The 18,525-nt window shown below is 34.4% G+C and overlaps 4 protein-coding genes across 8 annotated transcripts in view; 2 read left to right on the top strand and 2 right to left on the bottom strand.

Moving 5' to 3' along the window:
* Positions 1–162: 162 nt before the first annotated feature.
* ube2d1b (ubiquitin-conjugating enzyme E2D 1b) lies at positions 163–7,164 on the bottom strand. Its single transcript, XM_026223108.1, has 7 exons — positions 6,934–7,164; positions 5,142–5,205; positions 5,018–5,049; positions 4,531–4,608; positions 4,345–4,450; positions 4,142–4,235; positions 163–400 (listed from the first exon to the last, which is right to left on the bottom strand). Exons 1-7 carry the CDS (start codon positions 6,955–6,957, stop codon positions 355–357), a joined length of 444 nt encoding a protein of 147 aa, XP_026078893.1. The 5' UTR covers positions 6,958–7,164; the 3' UTR covers positions 163–354.
* An 857-nt stretch (positions 7,165–8,021) lies between these two features.
* Positions 8,022–12,236, top strand: tfam (transcription factor A, mitochondrial). The gene is made up of 7 exons (XM_026223102.1): positions 8,022–8,270; positions 8,583–8,710; positions 8,822–8,892; positions 10,167–10,316; positions 10,486–10,581; positions 10,714–10,770; positions 11,577–12,236. The coding sequence occupies exons 1-7, from the start codon at positions 8,185–8,187 to the stop codon at positions 11,817–11,819; spliced, it is 831 nt and encodes a 276-aa protein (XP_026078887.1). The 5' UTR covers positions 8,022–8,184; the 3' UTR covers positions 11,820–12,236.
* LOC113056351 (DNA-directed RNA polymerase III subunit RPC4-like) lies at positions 11,987–18,322 on the bottom strand. Of its 4 annotated transcripts, none has more exons than XM_026223093.1 (9): positions 18,221–18,322; positions 16,303–16,477; positions 16,014–16,060; positions 15,664–15,812; positions 14,835–14,959; positions 14,639–14,741; positions 14,284–14,552; positions 13,884–14,036; positions 11,987–12,809 (listed from the first exon to the last, which is right to left on the bottom strand). In XM_026223093.1, exons 2-9 carry the CDS (start codon positions 16,474–16,476, stop codon positions 12,657–12,659), a joined length of 1,173 nt encoding a protein of 390 aa, XP_026078878.1. In that variant the 5' UTR covers position 16,477; positions 18,221–18,322; the 3' UTR covers positions 11,987–12,656. The 4 variants fall into 4 exon arrangements, with proteins under 4 accessions (XP_026078878.1, XP_026078875.1, XP_026078877.1 ...); XM_026223090.1 differs by lacking the exon at positions 18,221–18,322 and adding an exon at positions 16,799–16,890; XM_026223092.1 differs by lacking the exon at positions 18,221–18,322 and adding an exon at positions 16,699–16,884.
* LOC113056341 (protein bicaudal C homolog 1-like) overlaps positions 18,064–18,525 on the top strand; it is a 92,555-nt gene continuing 92,093 nt past the window's right edge. Inside the window, exon 1 of one of the 2 annotated variants that reach the window (XM_026223073.1) lies at positions 18,064–18,376. In XM_026223073.1, the coding sequence (XP_026078858.1) occupies positions 18,184–18,376 (193 nt within the window). In that variant the 5' untranslated portion in view covers positions 18,064–18,183. The remainder of the gene's footprint in view (positions 18,377–18,525) is intronic. The other variant, XM_026223074.1, reaches the window with a different exon arrangement.

Here is an 18,525-nt window from a genome sequence, read left to right as displayed (position 1 = left end):
ATCAATTGAATGAGAGATACAATAAAACTGTTTTCAATTTCTTAATTGCCCTCTTGTAGGGTAACTGTAGTTGTATAACATCATGCCAATCTTAAATAGGATTTATGAAACAAGAAAACAAAGTGCCCAACACCACTGCAGGGAATGACCAAAATGCACAAAACCAATAAAAAGCTTAATTTAATTTTGTGCAGCGCTCAGTCCCCTCCAAAATACTACTTCAGCTATTATTATTGGTAATTTCAGATGGTAAATGTTATCAGTACAATGTGTTTAATAATATAACCTAATCATACTTTTAGATGCTAGAATTTACAGTGATTTGTGACTTAAAAAAATATGTCCATTAAGTCTTCACATTGCATACTTCTGGGTCCATTCTCTCGCTAGTCTGTTGTACCTGGTACAAAAAAAATAAAAAATAATTATGCAGTCTTAGTCTACCCAGATATTCCAGTCTTAAGTAACAAGTACGGTCCATGTAACTCACACTCGTGATGTTCCAAACCTGTTGAATGCTACACAAAAGGTGAATTCCTGAAGAATAACCTGGTGCCTCTTGTCAATATAATGAAAGTGAAAATACTGTAGCTAAGTAAAAATACTGTAGTCGGTGCAATAAATTAAAGTCATCTGAAGTCATATGACAGCTGTCTGTAGGAAGAGAGAAAGAATTTGCAAAACTGTTCAATAAAATGATTGATATCTGCACTTTCACTGCTTCAAGCATTCATAGTGTATTAGCGACATCCAAGGTGTAAAATAATCCTACTTTCTTTTTGATCTTTTCAATGAATCAAATAATGTACTTCAAAAAACAGGTCTGAATTAATTCATGAATTGGACAGAATGCATACACACAGCAGTGAACACACACCCGGAGCACTGGGCAGCCATTTATGCTGTGGCAGTTGGGGGTTCAGTGCCTTGCTCAAGGGCATTTAAGTCATGGTATTACCTGCCCAAGACTTGGACCCACAACCCTAGGGTTAGGAATCAAACTGTCTAACCATTAGGCCACGACTTCCCCTCACAGTAGAACACAAACTGAGATGTTTAACTGAAACTGTTGCAGTCTGTCAGAGGTATAATAGAGGTAAATGGGAATTATGCGTGAATCAGAGGTATAAATACTGTTCAGTTTCTTGCACAGACCGATCGTTTTGTGTCTTTACACATCAATGTATCGTCACAAGCTGCAGGGTTTAATTTGGTTTTGTTTATGTTTTTTTTTTTTATTGTATGTTTTATTGTATGATTGGCATTCACATTCCATTATAAGACTGACAGACTGCAACGGTTTGAGTTAAAAAATCTCAGTTTATGTTCTACTGAAGAAACAAAGTCAGTTACATCTTGGATGCCCTGAGGTTAAGCAGATAAACAAAATCTTCATTTTGGGGTGAACTATGTCTTTAACGTATGCTACTTGATTCTCAAATAGGTGCTTCCTCATTTCTTCACTCTTCCATCCTCCAGCCCATGACTTGCAAATCGATCTAGGTCAGCCATCTAGGAGGATATGTTAATTCTCTAATTGAGCAGGCAAGGAATGAGGAGGGAGGAAGCTTAAAGCAGAGCATGGATACACAGCTGTATTCTATGTGGAAGTGTTTCTTGATGAAATCCCTGATGCTCATAAATTCTCCACCCCTTCACATCAGTCACCATCAGTTTTGCCACTGCAGTTAAAACTATCTCTACATTTCAATTACACTCAAGTAAAATGTAGGGCAAAGTATATGTATTTGAATTGCACATCAAATTTCCATCCAGTTTTAAAACAATGTAAGAAATGCATATTTGTCAGTCATACATAAAACAGATAAGATTTCTGTAATAGTAGCAATGAACTGAATGTGTTTTAAATACACTGTAATCAAGCTAATATATTTATCACTAATAAATCTAATTTGTTTTAATCTTATTTAGCTAATTGAATAGCGGTTGTTTCACAGCTAGCTATATTTTAACCATTATTTTCAACTGAATAGATTTGTTTTAAATTTGTGAACAGATTTATGTTGAATATAAGCAATATGCATCAATGCATTTTGAAAATATGGTTTTACGATTTAAATGAATGCAAAAAGTCAATAAAATATAGGCCTATGGTTGTGTCGTGAGCACGCAGAAGAAATAATATTCCGCACAAAGGACAAATGCAAAAAGGAGCACAGAACACTCACAAAACTCAGAGACATTTACAGTTACACACAGGTGTAGTAATGTGCAAACTACTGCATGGGATGTTTTAGGTAAGTAAGAAAGTATTTGAGTTCTAGGTTTTTTCTTTGTTTTTGTTTTTTTAAGAAATGTAGCTTACAGAGCTCAGTTTAAACGATTCAGTTTGTTTTCTATTCTGTTCTAACAGTTTGCTTCAGCTTGTTTTTACATTATATTATAATTGCATTATATTATAAACATAATAAATAATTGACATCAAAAAGAGAATTAATGAGCAATATCTGCTTATTTTTTTCATATTACATTATAATATATATTACAAAGAATTGAACTGATCTGCGTGAGATTGTTTAATAGAATTTCTTGGAAACATAGCACTGTTACATATATAATGATGTAACTAAATGATGCTCATTTTAGAATAGTTGACAAAACTGAGAAGACTGCCAAGTAAGTTACACTGTCAAGGTCAAATAAAGTATGAAAATCATCGTCAGAATAGTCCATCTGCCATCAGTGTTTCAACTTCAATGTTATGAAGCGACGAGAATACTTTTTGTACGTGAAGAAAAAAACAACAACTTTATTCAACAATTCCGTTGTCAACAGTTTCCTCTGTGTCTCTCCACATCACTCAAACTGCCTACGCTCTTCTGTATCAGCCGCGCCACAAGGATGCGCTGTTACTACGTGTATTTATGCTTTGATTAGAAAGAAAACAGTGCATCTTGTGGCGCAGCTGTTACAGAGGTGTTTGTGTGATGTAAAGAGACACTGATGACAAAGGAATTGTTGAATAAAGTTATTTTTGTTTTCTTCGCGTACAAAAAGTATTCTCGTCGCTTCATAATGTTAAAGTTTAAACACTGATGGCAGATGGACTATTCTGATGATGCTTTTCATAACTTTTTTGGACCTTAACAGTGTCACTTACTATGGGACAGACATAAGCCTCCCGGTTTTCATCCAAAATATCTATATATAATATGATATAGATATTTTGGTATAGATATATAATATGAACGAAGCTTTTACGGGTTTGGAACAACATGGGGGTAAGTGATTAATGACAAAACTTTCATTTTGGGGTGGAGTATTCCTTTCAAGTTAGAAGTTACACTTTTTTGTGCGCGCTTTACAGGTCTGGTATAAAAATATAGATAAGTTTTGCTTATTTATTAGTTTATCTTAAAACTGTGTATTCAAATTTTATATGAAATTCAAATACATAACACGTGATTAATCATACAAAAATAATTATGATCAACTATTATTAACTAATAATATTAATAATAATAAAAATAATACTGGTAATGCAATTTTTTTATTTTTATATATTTATAAAAATATTTGTATATATATATATATATATATATATATATATATATATATATATATATATATATATATATATATATATATATATATATATATATTTATTTATACAAAAGTATAAATAAATACATCTAGACTTAAAAGTGTGTATTTCAACCAGGCATCTTGCTTTATAAATATTTGTTATAAATTTCTTTAATAACCTAACCTCAACAACACAAGTGATTTCTTGGAAATGAAACGAGGATGCGCAATTTAATAAGAGGCACACAATGATCCGAACACTCTGGAGGAGAATATTATCAGTGAATTACTGCTTAAATTTTGGTCTTCTACACACAAAGCTAATGTATGACTTCAGGAGACGTGAAATATAGCACACAGATATGCAGCACTTGACTTGAGCACTTAGTGATAGTTTTATGGTGCTTCTGCATCCCTTTAATGCTTGTTTTCCTTGATTGTAATCGATTGTGGAAGAGCTACCAACACTATTCAAATTCTTTCGAATTGAGCTCTGTCCAAGAATAATATGTAGGTTTGGAACAACATGAGGGGAATAAATGAATTAGGATTTTTTTAAAAATTAATATTTTTAATAACATAATATAATACTTACTTTTCTTTGTCTGATTTGTAGATATGTGCTATGTCTGGGACTAAAGGGTCATCAGGATTCGGATCACAAAGCAAAGAACATATGGACAAAAGAACTGAAGAGAGATAAAAACAAGTATCACAATCATGAAACCATGAGCAAACTGGAAATTACTAATTCTGTGGTTCAACTAATAAGCAAAAAAGATTCAAAATACAATATACCTTTTGAAACTGTTAGAGCTGGAGACCACTGCGACCTCAGGATGTCCAGGCAAATGCTTCCATTACTGTTAATGTTGGGATGGTAGATTTTTGTCGTAAACGCTACCTGGTACATCGAGATGGGTGTTAAAACTGTATTTTGAGAAAACGTGGCAAGTACACCGAGATGGGGATCAGTGTCTCTACCTTTGGAGGCTTGAAGGGATAGTCTGTTGGAAAGTGAATTGTGAGAAAGAAGACCCCTCCTTGGTATGGACTGTCACTCTACAAATCAAAAGATATGACACTAGAAATTAGACAAACTTTATAGGTGTTTAAAAAAAGGTTACATTTCAGATTGGCTTCGAACAGAAGATGCTGCTGATTAGTAACAAATATTAAGTGTGTAAGTGAAGTCACAACTGAAGTTAAGATAGAAAAATATCATAAAATAGATATAAGAAAAGCAGCAGTCAATTTTATTTGTTTGTATGAAATATATGAGACATAAGCAGTCACAGAAAAAAATATATATTATATACTCTATTTATTTTAATATGTTCAAAGCTGGGACAGTTTGACAGCTGTGCCCTATTTTCCCAAAATGATTCCCAAGATCGACTTTAAAACATGACATTTTGCATGTCTTATTAAGCAAAGCAAACTGCTAAAGGCCAATGAGGTGAGTACTTACAGGTCCCATTATTGTCGCCTGCCAGTGAAACACTAAAAAAAGAAAAAGAGTCGTATTAAAATTTTTCCAATGTGTCAGATGTTATGTAAAACAACTCAACTAGAAAGACAGAGAGTGAACTTACAGTCATCACCAACTGGTCCAGCAGAGCACTGAGCAGGAGGGTCCCTCTGCAAGTCTTGAAGCTCCTGGAACAGAAGGAGAAATTAAATACATTATTACTCTGTTTTTGCCTTTCTCTATATATTTATTTAGCCATTCTAATGTCAAGTGGCGTATGTGGAAACTCATTAAAATAAAAGCCACCTGGCTTGGTATTTTGTTGTGCAATAAAAATGGCAATCATAATTAAGTTAGGCTTCAGATAGGTTTTGTGGCATCCAAATTGAGTTAAAAAAAAAAAAAAATCTAAATTGCCAACATTAAAAGTCCATTGAACAAACTATATTATTTAGTCATAAAGCAGCATACAGTATCACATTTGATATGTGAATTTCTAAGGCATCTAATCAACATGAACAAAACTTTTTGCTGAAAAATCTACATGCCTTCTGTTCTCTGACTGATAGTTTATACTTTCTTAGCAAGAAAAATACTTTTTAGTACAATTATTTTTTTTAAAAAGCCAATCTTACATGTTTTTATTTTTATGGGTCTGTGAAATCTATAATGATTTTAATAAAGTAAACAATAATAGCTTGTTAAATTCTTACTGGACTGATGCATCTTAGTATACTTATATATATATATATATATATATATATGAACTATATTTATTACATATTAGATTATAGTATAGATTATATTAGATATATAGATATATTAGATCAAATTATAAGACTGTTTAAGGATCATAGTTCTGCCCCAAATATAATCCATTCTAATTGTAACCTTTACCAATTCCTACATACGATTTTAATACAAACACTATGCAATAATAATATCAATATTAATTTAGAAGACAATGTATATAATTCGTAAAATAAACCCATTTTAATAAACGTAGATAATCTGATTGTGTGCCCTCTGACAAGGACTTTGGGACCTTTAAAGGGTGTTTGACAGCACTGCCGGAGTGCGATACACATCACAGTGTTGCGAAACAGAAACTGTCAAAATGACAAAGTGATGGCGTCATGCTGGAACTTCAGAGAATCAGGTTTGTGCTGCTTTGTGTCAAACACACAACACGACAAAGACAATAGCGCCTACCGACCATACACTCATAAACTACACCAAATCAATTGTAGCCCACGTCCCTCGAAATGTCCCATCAGCTGTGAGGTTTAACAAAGCACACAAAAGTGGATGAATCCACACAAAGATCGGCCTCAAGAGCAGACTGCGGTCTTTGTTTAGTTCTGGGCCTTCTCGAACACGGAGGAATAGACCACAGAACAGGTTTTTTTTTATTAAAATCATACATCTTTTCAGCTCGTTTCCTAAGTGAGGAATGTAATAAACTATAGGTGGAGATGTTAACAAATTACTAACGTTAGTTTATACATTATTTGTTAGGTTTTGACGCGTATGTTGCTAGCACACACAATACGATAGACGACTGACTGACGTCGTATTATGTTTTGGTTTACCAGCTTAATTTACAGTAAAATAAAAACGTTATGTATTTGCATTACCTCAAGCAGACAGTCAACGGAGAAAAATAGAGAAGAAAAACTGTTAGCTAACGTTAGCTGTGTTATATAGTAACTTATATATTCCGTCGACATTTTAGATCTACAACATCCCGAGACAGATTGACTTGATACAGACTACAAACTAAAAACAAACATAAATTATATTTTATTAGTTTGATACAAAAGTGCTATGTTTTATCGGCTATAATCGACATAAACAGCGCTAGCGGATCAACAAAAACTTGGCTAATGTTGGTCGTTTAGGCACCAGGGTCTTACCTTCTGTATTCTCTTTAATGCCATGCTGCTTTACTGTGTGTACCGCCCCAGATTTACGCGATTATTTAATCTGTCCGATATTATTGCTACGAATCAGATCAGCAATACTGGGTTTCCCTGAGTAAAAAAACAAATGTGAGCGGCGAGAAAGAGACAGCTGTAGCTCAGCAAGCTCACACTTCCGGTGCGGGGTTGAGGAAATAAAATAAAAGTCCATGTATAATTGCACCTCCAGAAGAGCTCAAAGGAAAAAAACGCTGAAAATACAGAGCCTTATTTGCACGAACTTTAGCAGTTTACAATATTACCAAAATTGCTAAATTATGTAAATTAAAAATACTGTGAATAAGGCAACGCAAACTTTAAAGAAACTAGAAGTGAAAGGGGGTATCAACAAAAATAATAATACTAACAAATAAAAGAAAGACAAAAATGAATTGAAAAGAAAAGTCTTTAGCACTGTACAAAATTTAGCGATGACATGATGAGCTTTTAGGCAATCCACTGAGCTCCCCATTAGTTTTAAAAAAAAATTCTAAAGTGAAATATTTTATACTAGTAAATATTAACGTAAGGATAACTTTTATTTTGTTAATGACATGTTAGCTTCATTGGTGGACTGAAGCAACTTATATTTACTTGATTATTTATCTTCTTTTTATTAAGAAAATTCATATACTATAAGTATCAAATATCAGGCTTTCAGTTAATGTTTGTTTGTACATCTCTCAATCATCATTTCATTATAAACTATTACATTTTATTAAAACTAATGTTACATATAGCGTGCAGCTGATATGTCAATGTATTGTATGTAAGTAGTCTGTATATCTTACTTTTTGGCCATATAGATAACTCCAGCAGCATATTTTGGCTTAGACTGGGTCTTTCCCCCAACTTTTATTTTATATAAAATATATATCAGGCTTAAACCATTTACGTACACGCTTTACCAAATATAACTGAATAGCACAATAACACCGTGCTTCCACAAAACAATAAACGAACGTAAATAATTTAGTAAATCTAATTTTATTTCACAAATGTTCATTTATTTCAAGTACTTCAATAAAATTAATTCTCCCATAATGCATTTCGCTCAGATGGCAGATGGAATGGCGCCTTTACTAGCGGAGGCGGAACTGTAACTCACAACCATAACATTCACTTCCAGACAGCCTGTGTGGGTCTTGTTCTCACCGTGCGTATTAAATATTTGATTCATATTATTGGGAAGATAATCGCACGTGCATGATGGCTCCGTTCGGCTTGATGTCAGTCGGTGCGAATCTTCTGGCGAAGTCTTTGGCTCTGTTCTCGAGCGCATCTGTTGTGAGGTGAGCATGCTTCGAGTTTAAGCTTATTGATGCATGACTTGTTTATTAGTTAATGTATCATATATAAAATATATTGTATTTAAATGCAGCTACAATAGAGAGGGATATACACTCATATTTTCACATTTGAACAGCCATATATATTAATGTAAGATATAGTGACAACGCTGCGTTAGCTCAGTAAGTTAGCTAAAGTTAAAATGTAATTTCTTGTAAAGTGTAAGAAGCGTTTTGTTCTGTTTTTACACAACAATACTAATAATATAACACTAGTGACAGTTTTTGTACAGTGACAGTGCTTTGCAATTGTAGGTGTTCATGTGTAGCTCCAGTGTTAAAGAGTTTTAGCACCACAACCGGGGGTCCACCCAAGAGACCCCTGACAGCATACATTACATATGTGAAAGAGATGCATCCCAACATCAGCAGACAAAATCCAGGTATTTTGTAATATTTCTGGGTTACCGATGTATCCGCTTTAGTTGCAACTAGGCTACCTTGCATTTCTGATTTATTTTGAAATAAGATAATGAACAATCTGTTTTGTTCAGGAGTCAAAAATGTGGATATTGTCCGAAAGTTAGCACAGCAGTGGAAAATGCTGACTCCTGAACAGAAGCAGGTACATTCTTGCTTCATATATGTGTGTGTGTGTGTGTTCAAGAAAAAACTGAAATGCATAAGTATTAACTCCGTAATTAGCTGAAGCACCTTTATAGCCTCAAGTCTTTTTGGGGTATGATGCAAAAAGCTTTGCACATCTGCCATTCTTCTCCTCCCCTCTTCACCTCTCAAGCTGTTGGGTGGGGGGCCAGCAGACACTTCAGGTTTCTCCAGAGCTCAAGCCCAGGCTGTGGCTGGGCCTCTCAAGGGCATTCATGGAGTTTTCCGTTAGCCACTATTGCTGTGTGCTTGGGGTCATTGTCCTGTTGGAAGGGGAACCTTCTGCCCATTCTGAGGGCCTGAATGCTCTGGACTAGTTTTTCATTAAGGCTATCACTATGTTCTAGTGAACTGAGTTTTCCTTTTAATCTGCCACTGAAAATCACTCCCACCATTTACTGTGGTACAGCTTACCAGTACTGTGCAGCTGATGAGCAGTGCCTGCTTAGAACTGAGGTTCATCAGACCAGAGAATTTTGTTTCTCACAGTCTGAGAGCCCTTAAGGTTTTTTTTTTTTTTTTTGCAAATTCCAAGTAGTGAGAGTGAGTGGTGCCACACCGCCATAAAACCCAGATCGGTGGAGTGTTGCAGTGATGTTTGTCCTTCTTCTCTGTGGTGTGGTCTTTACTCGGATGGGATTTTTTTTAGCTGTTAGACCTGTTATTAAGGAGTGTGTGACTTTCCAAATCATAGCCATTGGATTGAATTTGCCACAGAAGAACTCCACTTGAAGTGTAGTAACATCTACAAGTGATATTGGAATGATCCCGAGCTAAATTTCCCAGAAAGTGTCCCAGAAAAGGGTATGAATACTAATGCAATGTAATCTTTTGCTAATTATTTTCAAACTTGAGAAATAAATCACAAATGTTTTATTTTATTTTTTCTTTTGTTTTAACTCTTTTTGTTGTTGGTTTATAGAGTGTAGACTGATGTGAAAAAGAATTCTTAAGTAGTTTAACATAAGGCAACAAAATATAAAGTTAAGAGCCAGTATTTAACAGATTGGAATTGATTTATGTGGCATGTTTACCTGGGGCTGTATATATTCCATGGATATATTCAATTAAATAAATCAGGTACAGAACGTGTTTATTTTTTATAATACTGCAAATTCTCTCTCTCTATGTATATATGCTATTTATTTTTAGATATAACACTCAATGATATATCATTGGCCATTAAAACAAATCTCATTCAGCCACTAATTTGAATTCTATTTCATTGTGCAGCCATTTCAGGATGCATCTTTGGCTTCAAAGGAGCAATATAAGCTTGAGGTGGAGAAATACAAAGCCCAACTGAGTCCTGCACAGACTGCTGCTCTTGCGATAGAAAAACGACAAAAAGTGGCCAAACGAAAAGCAATCAGGAGGAAGAAGGTGAGTTTTGCCTACTATAATAACCCAATAAGACTCTTTACAATGTTATTTTATTCCCTTCTACACTATATTTATCCTTGGTTTGTTTTAATTTATTTGCTCTTTAGAAATTAAGTATTAAGTATTTTGATGACCTTTGTAGTAAAGGAATATTGTACTTCTGTTGCAGGAGTTGAACAGTCTTGGCAAGCCCAAACGCCCCAGGAGCGCCTTCAACATCTTCATGTCGGAGCACTTTGAGGAAGCAAAAGGAAATAATATGCAGGTGAAAATTGACTTGTATACAGTTTATACAGACCATTAAAACCAAAAAAAAATCTTCATAATATGAATTTTAGGTATTTCATACCATGTCTATTGGTGGCAACAACGGAGTATGTCATTTTTTTCTTTGCAGACAAAGATGAAGTCGCTAAGAGACGACTGGGAGCGTTTCAGTGCAACACAGAAACAAGTGAGTTTTGCCTTGAGCATCTGGAGCTCAAGCTATGGCTCTGTTCCATCACCCAGTGCGCTGCCTACTGTCTTCTAAGGCACCTCATAAACTAGCCAATTTAAAAACACTACATGAGCAGTATCTCTGTGAATCATATAAATAACACTCACAAATAGGGGTCCCCACCAATTAATAAACTTGTGACAACATCAATATTACCAATTACACTTTACATTTGACAAGAACTGTCTGTTAGCCATGCTCAGGATTGCATCACAGGATTTAACATTAGGGCTTTACGTCTTTCCCTTTCTTTGAATGAAACGAATGCTTGAAAATATAGTGGTTAAAATTGTTCATTTTTAATTTGGTTTAAAACTGTATTTGTTACCATTCAAACGTTCTGTACAATTTCTTTCCTTCCTTTGGAAAGAGATTAAAGCTTTCATTCAGCAGTGATGCTTTAAATTGATCAAAGGTGAGAGTAAAGATTTTTACAGTGTTGATTTTAAATATTTCTATTAATAAATGCTCTTATCTTGACCATTCTGTTTATCAAATTAAATCTTTCCACAAAATTAAGCAGCAACTGTTTTCAACATAAAAAAAATGTTGATAAAATTCAGCTTTACCATCAAAGGAACAAATTAAATTTTTAAATTAAAATAGAAATTGCTGAAATGTGTTCTAAGATTTCCTTCTCTGTGTAGGGTATATGTGATACTGCCGCAGATTTTCACTATAATTAGGCATTTTAGAAAAAACTGAAAGCTTACTATGTTTTGAAAAAGATTCTTTATCTGACTTCACTGCTTTATTTTCAGATGTACATTCAGCTGGCTGAGGATGACAAAGTCCGTTACAAGAACGAAATAAAATCGTGGGAGGAACACATGATAGAGATTGGAAGGGAAGACCTTGTTCGGAGAAAAGAGAGGAGAGCCATCAAAGCCAATGCCACTAAAGACAGAAAGCAGAAATCCAAAGTAACAGTGCTAAAGGCAAAAGCGCCAAAAAAGAAGACTGAAACAGCAGTGAAAAAGACTGTGAAGAGCGCCAAGAAGTGAGATGATGTGTACGACTCTGTTAGACAGAGAGTGCTGTACAAAGGCCAGTTCCGTCCTCAATTAAAAAAAAAAAAAACTGTGCTTTCCGTTAGTAGAGCTGCATTTATATAGTGTTCAAAGCATGAAGGTTTTAAAACTGTGAAAACCGAGTCCTTCATGATGACTCGTCTTTTCAGTTTTTTTTTTTTTTTTCATTCACTCACTGTCCTGACATTTTTATAATGCTACATTGCTTTTATAATGCTACATTTTCTCACGGATGAAGAATTCTTGAAGGCAAGCTGGCTATAAAACTAAGACTGACATCAGTTTTCATTTGCTTCGTAGAATGAGTTTGTATATCATGCTTTAAAAGAGGACACCATGTTTTGTATAATGTCTTTACTTACAAAATAAACAACATTTTTTTAATAAAAGCAACAGGAGGCATTTACAAAAGAATGCTACACAACTTCATTAAGAATTTCAAAAGTGTGCCAAGATTAAAGTTATAGTTCCCCTAATTAAAAATATATAACTGACTTTATTCTGTGTAAAACAAATACAGGTAATTGCCATACGACGCCTCAATCACTAAATGTGCAAATGTACATTTAAATACATTATATGGGGGGAAAGCACCTTAAATAAGTTGCTCTTATAGCATAAAGGGTGAATGAATGTCCATTTTCAGTTTAGGTGAACTATCCCTTTAAATGCAGATAAAGTGGCCTCAAATGAACATTGGAAATTATCTTCTAATGCAAGTGTCAACTCTGGACATGAAACTTCACATTTAAAAATGTTACATTTAACAGATATTTACATTATAATTTGTAATATTCTTGAGGGATAAGATCAGGACTTGGAAGCCGAGCTGGGATCAGACGGCAGTTTGGCTTCTAGCAGTAAAGTCTCAAAATCAGGTGAACACACCAGCTTATGTGTGATGTTTCCCAGCACAGTCATGTCCCCGGTGAGACCCTCTGACAGACGCACACACACAAGTTGCTGCAGATACAAAAACAATCATATCCCATGAAACACACTTCATGTTGGGAGATCTTCAGTCCATTTGAAGGACACCTCACCCAAAATTATAAAAACATATATATACTCATAATAATAATCCACCTGACTCCAGTCCATCAATTAAAACCTTGAAGAGTGAAAAAGCTGTGTTAGTAAGAAACAAATCCGTCATTAAGGTGTTTTAACTTTAAATACCAGTCTATAATCCATAATAATTAATAGTCTTGATGGATTTATTACAAACAATTTTTCACTTCACAAGATGTTAACTGATGGACTAGTCTGTTTTTATCAGCTGTTTGGACTCTCATTGTGACGGCACCCATTCACTGCAGAGAATCCATTGGTGAGCAAGTGATGCAAAGCTCAATTTCTCCAAATATGTTTCTTATGAAGAAACAAACTCATCAACATCTTGGATAGCCTGAGGGTGAGTAAACTTTCAACCAATTGTAATTTTTGGGTGAACTATTGATTTAATAAATTAAACAGATCCAGTTGACTTCAACATTAGCCGTGCAAAAATATAAACACCTGAATGCAACCATAAATCCCAAACCCTACTTTCTTCCATGAAATAAAAAAGACATTTTATAATTACACTGATCAATGGCTTCATTATCAACCAAATTTATTGTAAAAGTGGTCCATATAACACCAGTTATATAGTTGTATGAAAAGTTTACTTTAATGGTGATTTATGATAAATGGTACATTTTTGAAGACCGGCAGGCCCAGCTGTCACAATTTCACTATATGTAAAAAATAAATATATATATATATATATAAAAATAGCAATATAAATAAATAATGTATGTTATAAACATGCTGAAACTAGATGAAAGCTGAATACTGAAGAATAACACTGTTTACAATTTCTTGCATTGTGTTTCCAATATATATTTTTTTATTAATATAAACTGGTCTTACAGATATTTTGGATATTATGTCGAACAACTTTTTTCTGATGTTTTTTTCAGAACTGAAAAGTTTTTATTTTTATTTTTATTCTGCTACATTGCAACTATTAAAAATGAGAATGCATTAACTCACCTGTAGGAAAGAGAAGGCCGCTCCCTCTGAGACATCTAATGTAACGTTTCCCATGACCAGTTGGACTTTACCAGACCTTCTAATTTGCAGTTTTCCAATCAGGCCCTCTGAGAAGTCAGACAGCATAGGTACAGCGGCTTTATCAGGCTGATCCTGAAGAATGATATAAACACAGCATTAAAATCCTTACTGCAGATGATAATAAATGAATGTGCTTTGAAATCATACTATGAAATTCCGGTGCGAACACACATTCATAAAAAAAAAATTCATAAAAAACAGCCAAAAAAGAAAAAGAATTTGGAAAATTATAATGAAAAGTTTAACTTTCAAAAGAGTATCACAATATACAGTAAATATAGGATATGACACCTTATTAAGGCACAGTATGAAATCTTACAAGAGCTTTGATTTGCGATGAGCGCTTGTCTTCGGTCTTGCCATCCTTTCTGGTTTTCTCTAGGCTCGAGGTTTTAGGTTGACCGGGTATGGTATCAGGAAGTTGAATAAACAGTAGATCTTCCTTATCTGAAACACTCAGCTGATGAAACAGCTCTCCAACCGTCGGCTGCTGCGGCGGGCATGCAAGCGTGCCCCTCACTGGCACAGAGTATGTCTGCTCATCTCTGGGTGATTTCAGTGCGTTATTAGATGCTGTCTCTTCTTTAACTGCAAAAATATCTTGGATTTAGTTCTTTGTTTACTGTAAACGGAACAAAAACTAGCATCAAAACAAGCCATAAACTGTAACTTACATGAACTAGCTGCATCTGTTGACAAAAAGCTGCATGACTGATAGAATGGAAGTCTGATTGGTCTTTGCTTGGGATCATTTTGTAATCCAGGATCATCCAAAAACTGCTCAATTAAAGCAGGAAAAATATTAAAATGCTACTGATTAACTTTCAAGACAAGAAATACGTAAAACGATAAAGGCTCGTTGGGGCTTACATCATCTCGTTGGAGTTTTTGCAAGATTTCATCGTCATCATCCTCCGTATTTTTCTTTTCCTTTTTAACGCATTTTGTGACAGGTGCAGGATCACAGTCACTCAGGGTAGAGCTGCTCCAGTTACCTGTAAGATCAGGCACACAAAAGTGACTTGACGACATTTTATTTGATATTTAATATTCATTGTACTAGCATGAGTCAGAATTCTCAATTATTTATTTATTTCATTATTTCACAATGCACATAACTTCATGCCTTATAGACGCATTTTGCAGATCAGATTGATGAGCAATAGTGTTGTTTACATTTGATATAAACATCAAGCAGTTGAGCTGTGCTATAATTTATATAATGTGTTGTGAGTATACTATTTGCAAATAAAGTTGGATATACTTATAAATCCAATTTCATATATACAGTTGTGCGACAAAACAAAAAAAAGGAGTTTACATTTTGTGACAATATAAACAGCCAAACAGTTGCGATTTGCTATATGGTACAATATTGCTGCATTATGGAACTTTACTGTATGTACATAGATAGGTAAAAATGAATATGCTTTCAGTAGTTGTAAGTTGGCGTTACCAATTTGTTACGTGGTTATACTGAGGATTATATTGAGATTGTATAACGATTTGATGTAGTGACAAGCCTAATTACTACATTGGGATGCATATCAAGGTTAAATGATGCATAAGAATGACAGGGTTAAAACTGCAATCATAACACCCACCGCTTAACAATTTAACAGAGGAGTTAACTGAAAGTCAGTAACTGAGTGCTTTAAAAATGTGATTTACCCTGTTTTTATACAGTCTATGGCTTTACCTAGTTTTCTGTAGGTGTCTGCTGGACCCTGCTCAAAGATGGAGTGAGACTGAATTGTCAGAGGTTTGTCTCGCCGTCGTCTCTCTCTTTGTCTGTCTTCCTTCTCTCTTCTCTTTTTCTTTGGTGCAGTGTGACTCTCCTCCTGTAACCTCCAGAACACAGAAGTGATTTATACGGTAAAGCCACAAAGATTTTTTTTTTTTTTTTTTGATAAAAGCTGAAAATAAAGTGAAAATGAGTCTCTGGTATTTAAACTTTGGGAGGAAAAAAGGGTTTGAACTATTTATTACGTTTCAATTAACTGTTTTAAAACTCTGAATCAAGTTTATTACGAGGTTTAAAATACTTACCCATCTTTAGTTTTGCGAACAGAGTGAACATTCGGTACAAAGGTTTTCTGTAGGAAAAAAAAATAATAATTATATATATTATCTACATCAGACAGCTCTCTAAAACTGGACGAGTATTTAAGATGTTGCACTGAAAACATTAGAGTAAAATATGTATTATTTTCTATAAAGCTGCTTTTAAGCAGTGTATTGTGAAAATAACTCTACTGACTTCATCTAATATGTTTGTGTTTTAAACAAAGTTTAGAGCAGCATCTGATGTTGAACCATTGACATTAGAAGGTGAAACCTTTCTATAGCCACCCAGAGTCAGATCTCTGGAGCGCAGAGAGGTCAGTCTGCCTGGTGGAGGTGGATTCAGTGATGCTCGGCCTGGCAGTCCTCGACCCAGAGCAATTGATGTTCTGAAAGAGGCAGATGAGCTCGCTTCTGCATCCACATCTCCAGCTCCATGTTCAGACATCCTGCGAGACCCAGAATCACTTACTGAAAACAACAACCCTAGTGAGATGCCTTCATAGACATTTGTTTTGTTGGTCAAACGTGATTTCCCAGAGTGGTACAATGGCAAAAAGAGCCTCGGAGAGTTATGGGTGTTATATAAAACAAACGTTCATTCAAACACAATTGCTGCGCGCCTCCATTTTGTTAGCAACCTAAGCTATCAAAACAAAGCCTTAAATACCAGTGTATGCCGGTGGATTTGGAAAAGCGCTGGAATCATGACGGAAATACTTCTGTACCGAATAACGTTAATAATAAGTGAAATTAAAGACCGTACGTACTTGAAATTGGTGTAAACACTTTAAATAATATCTGTTAAATTAGTCCAGCTGACAGCTAACGTTACATCCTTGCAGAAGCATCATTGGTCACGTGATACGGATTTACCAAAGAATAAAGTCACAAAAGAATTTATTATATTATATTATATTATATTATATTATATTATATTATATTATATTATATTATATTATATTATATTATTCTGTACTGTTGTTATTTTATCACATTAATGAATAATACATTTTAATGCATATAGTAAAAATGTTTTTAGTCTATATTCATCTCATATGGTCTTATATTGTCATAATTGTCTTACTATTAAACTCAACTATTTTATTACTTCTATATTATTAATATTGTGTTACATATTTTAACATCCTTTATATTCCATTGTATTGATTTATACAGTTATTTTATCACATTAATAAACAATTCATACTTTGGCCTATATAATAATAATTTATAGCATTTATATTGTAAAAAAAAAAAAAAATGAACAGCTGTGGATGAGATGCGTAAGAAATTAATCCTGCAAATAAGTGTGTTTTAAGGATAAAACCTGACGAATGTCTTTAAATACAACATGTGAAAAATATGTGAGGTGTGGTAACCGTGGTATAAGCGGTATAATTTATCCGGTCCATTGAGTTATTAGAAAATAATGCACACCCGAGGTGTAATGGTTAAATAAAATTAAATAATAATAATCAATTATTCCATACATATTAAAATATGTATATTATATTGTTTTGTATTTTACTTATTTGTAATAATAAATAGGTACATTTATTTATAATAAATTTTTTGTATAATAAATTAAACGCGGGGGGGGGGCAATTGGTGCGGCAAATTTTAATTGTAAAAGTAGTTTAGCTTTATTTGATATAGTCTTATACGGTGTCTTAAACTGTTTTATTATTAGTATGAATCACCACTCATCAGATCAATCATTCTTGAGTAATTCTGCTGTGTTCTCGTGTTGTATGCTGCATCTTTTAAAAAACTTCCCCAGTATTATATTTACCTAGGCTATTATAATAGTAACAAATACAAATATAGGCCTAACGATTATATATTACAATAAAACAATTATATCAATAAATCTATCTATAGCTACATAAGTTTTTAAACAAAGCATGCAGTAATGTAGTAAACAAAATGTTGACTAGTAGGCAGCTCACTAAGTTTTGTGACAGACCCCTTCCATTCGCCCTTGGCTCATATTGAACAAAGGGCGGCGCTCTGCTTGTGCCTGCCCTCACTTTATACTCGTCGGGTCAGTGTAAGTCACACAGAGCCCGTGGCCGCTATGACTGGCGCTTACTCTCCGCGGGAATGATCTGATCTGACGGCTAAGGAGAGTCAGCGGTGCTCTGTGAAAGTCATGGCCGCTCAGTGTGAACCTTTGAGCGAATACTTACAGCAGTCCGATCCGGGCTCCAACAGCGAGCGCAGCGCTGATTCCCCTCTGCCCGTGTCTGAGGATGACTCCAGCGGACCCACTGCACCTCCGGACCCCGAGTGGACCGAGGAGAGGTTTCGAGTGGACCGGAAAAAACTGGAGATCATGTTATTAGGTAAAACTGTTGTTTCCATGACAACAGTTGTCATTTTTTTAGAGAGTTTAAAGAGTTATAAACCAACATTATGCAAGTAAAACTTAAATGTTTACTACTCCAAGTGCACAATTGTTGGTTATAATTGTACTGTTTATCTGAACAAATAT

The sequence above is a fragment of the Carassius auratus genome, chromosome 37, assembly GCF_003368295.1.
Source record: "Carassius auratus strain Wakin chromosome 37, ASM336829v1, whole genome shotgun sequence".
In the NCBI taxonomy this organism is placed as follows: Eukaryota; Metazoa; Chordata; class Actinopteri; order Cypriniformes; family Cyprinidae; genus Carassius; species Carassius auratus.
The sequence above is the reverse complement of the archived record's forward strand: the minus strand, read 5'-3'. Positions and strand labels throughout refer to the sequence as shown.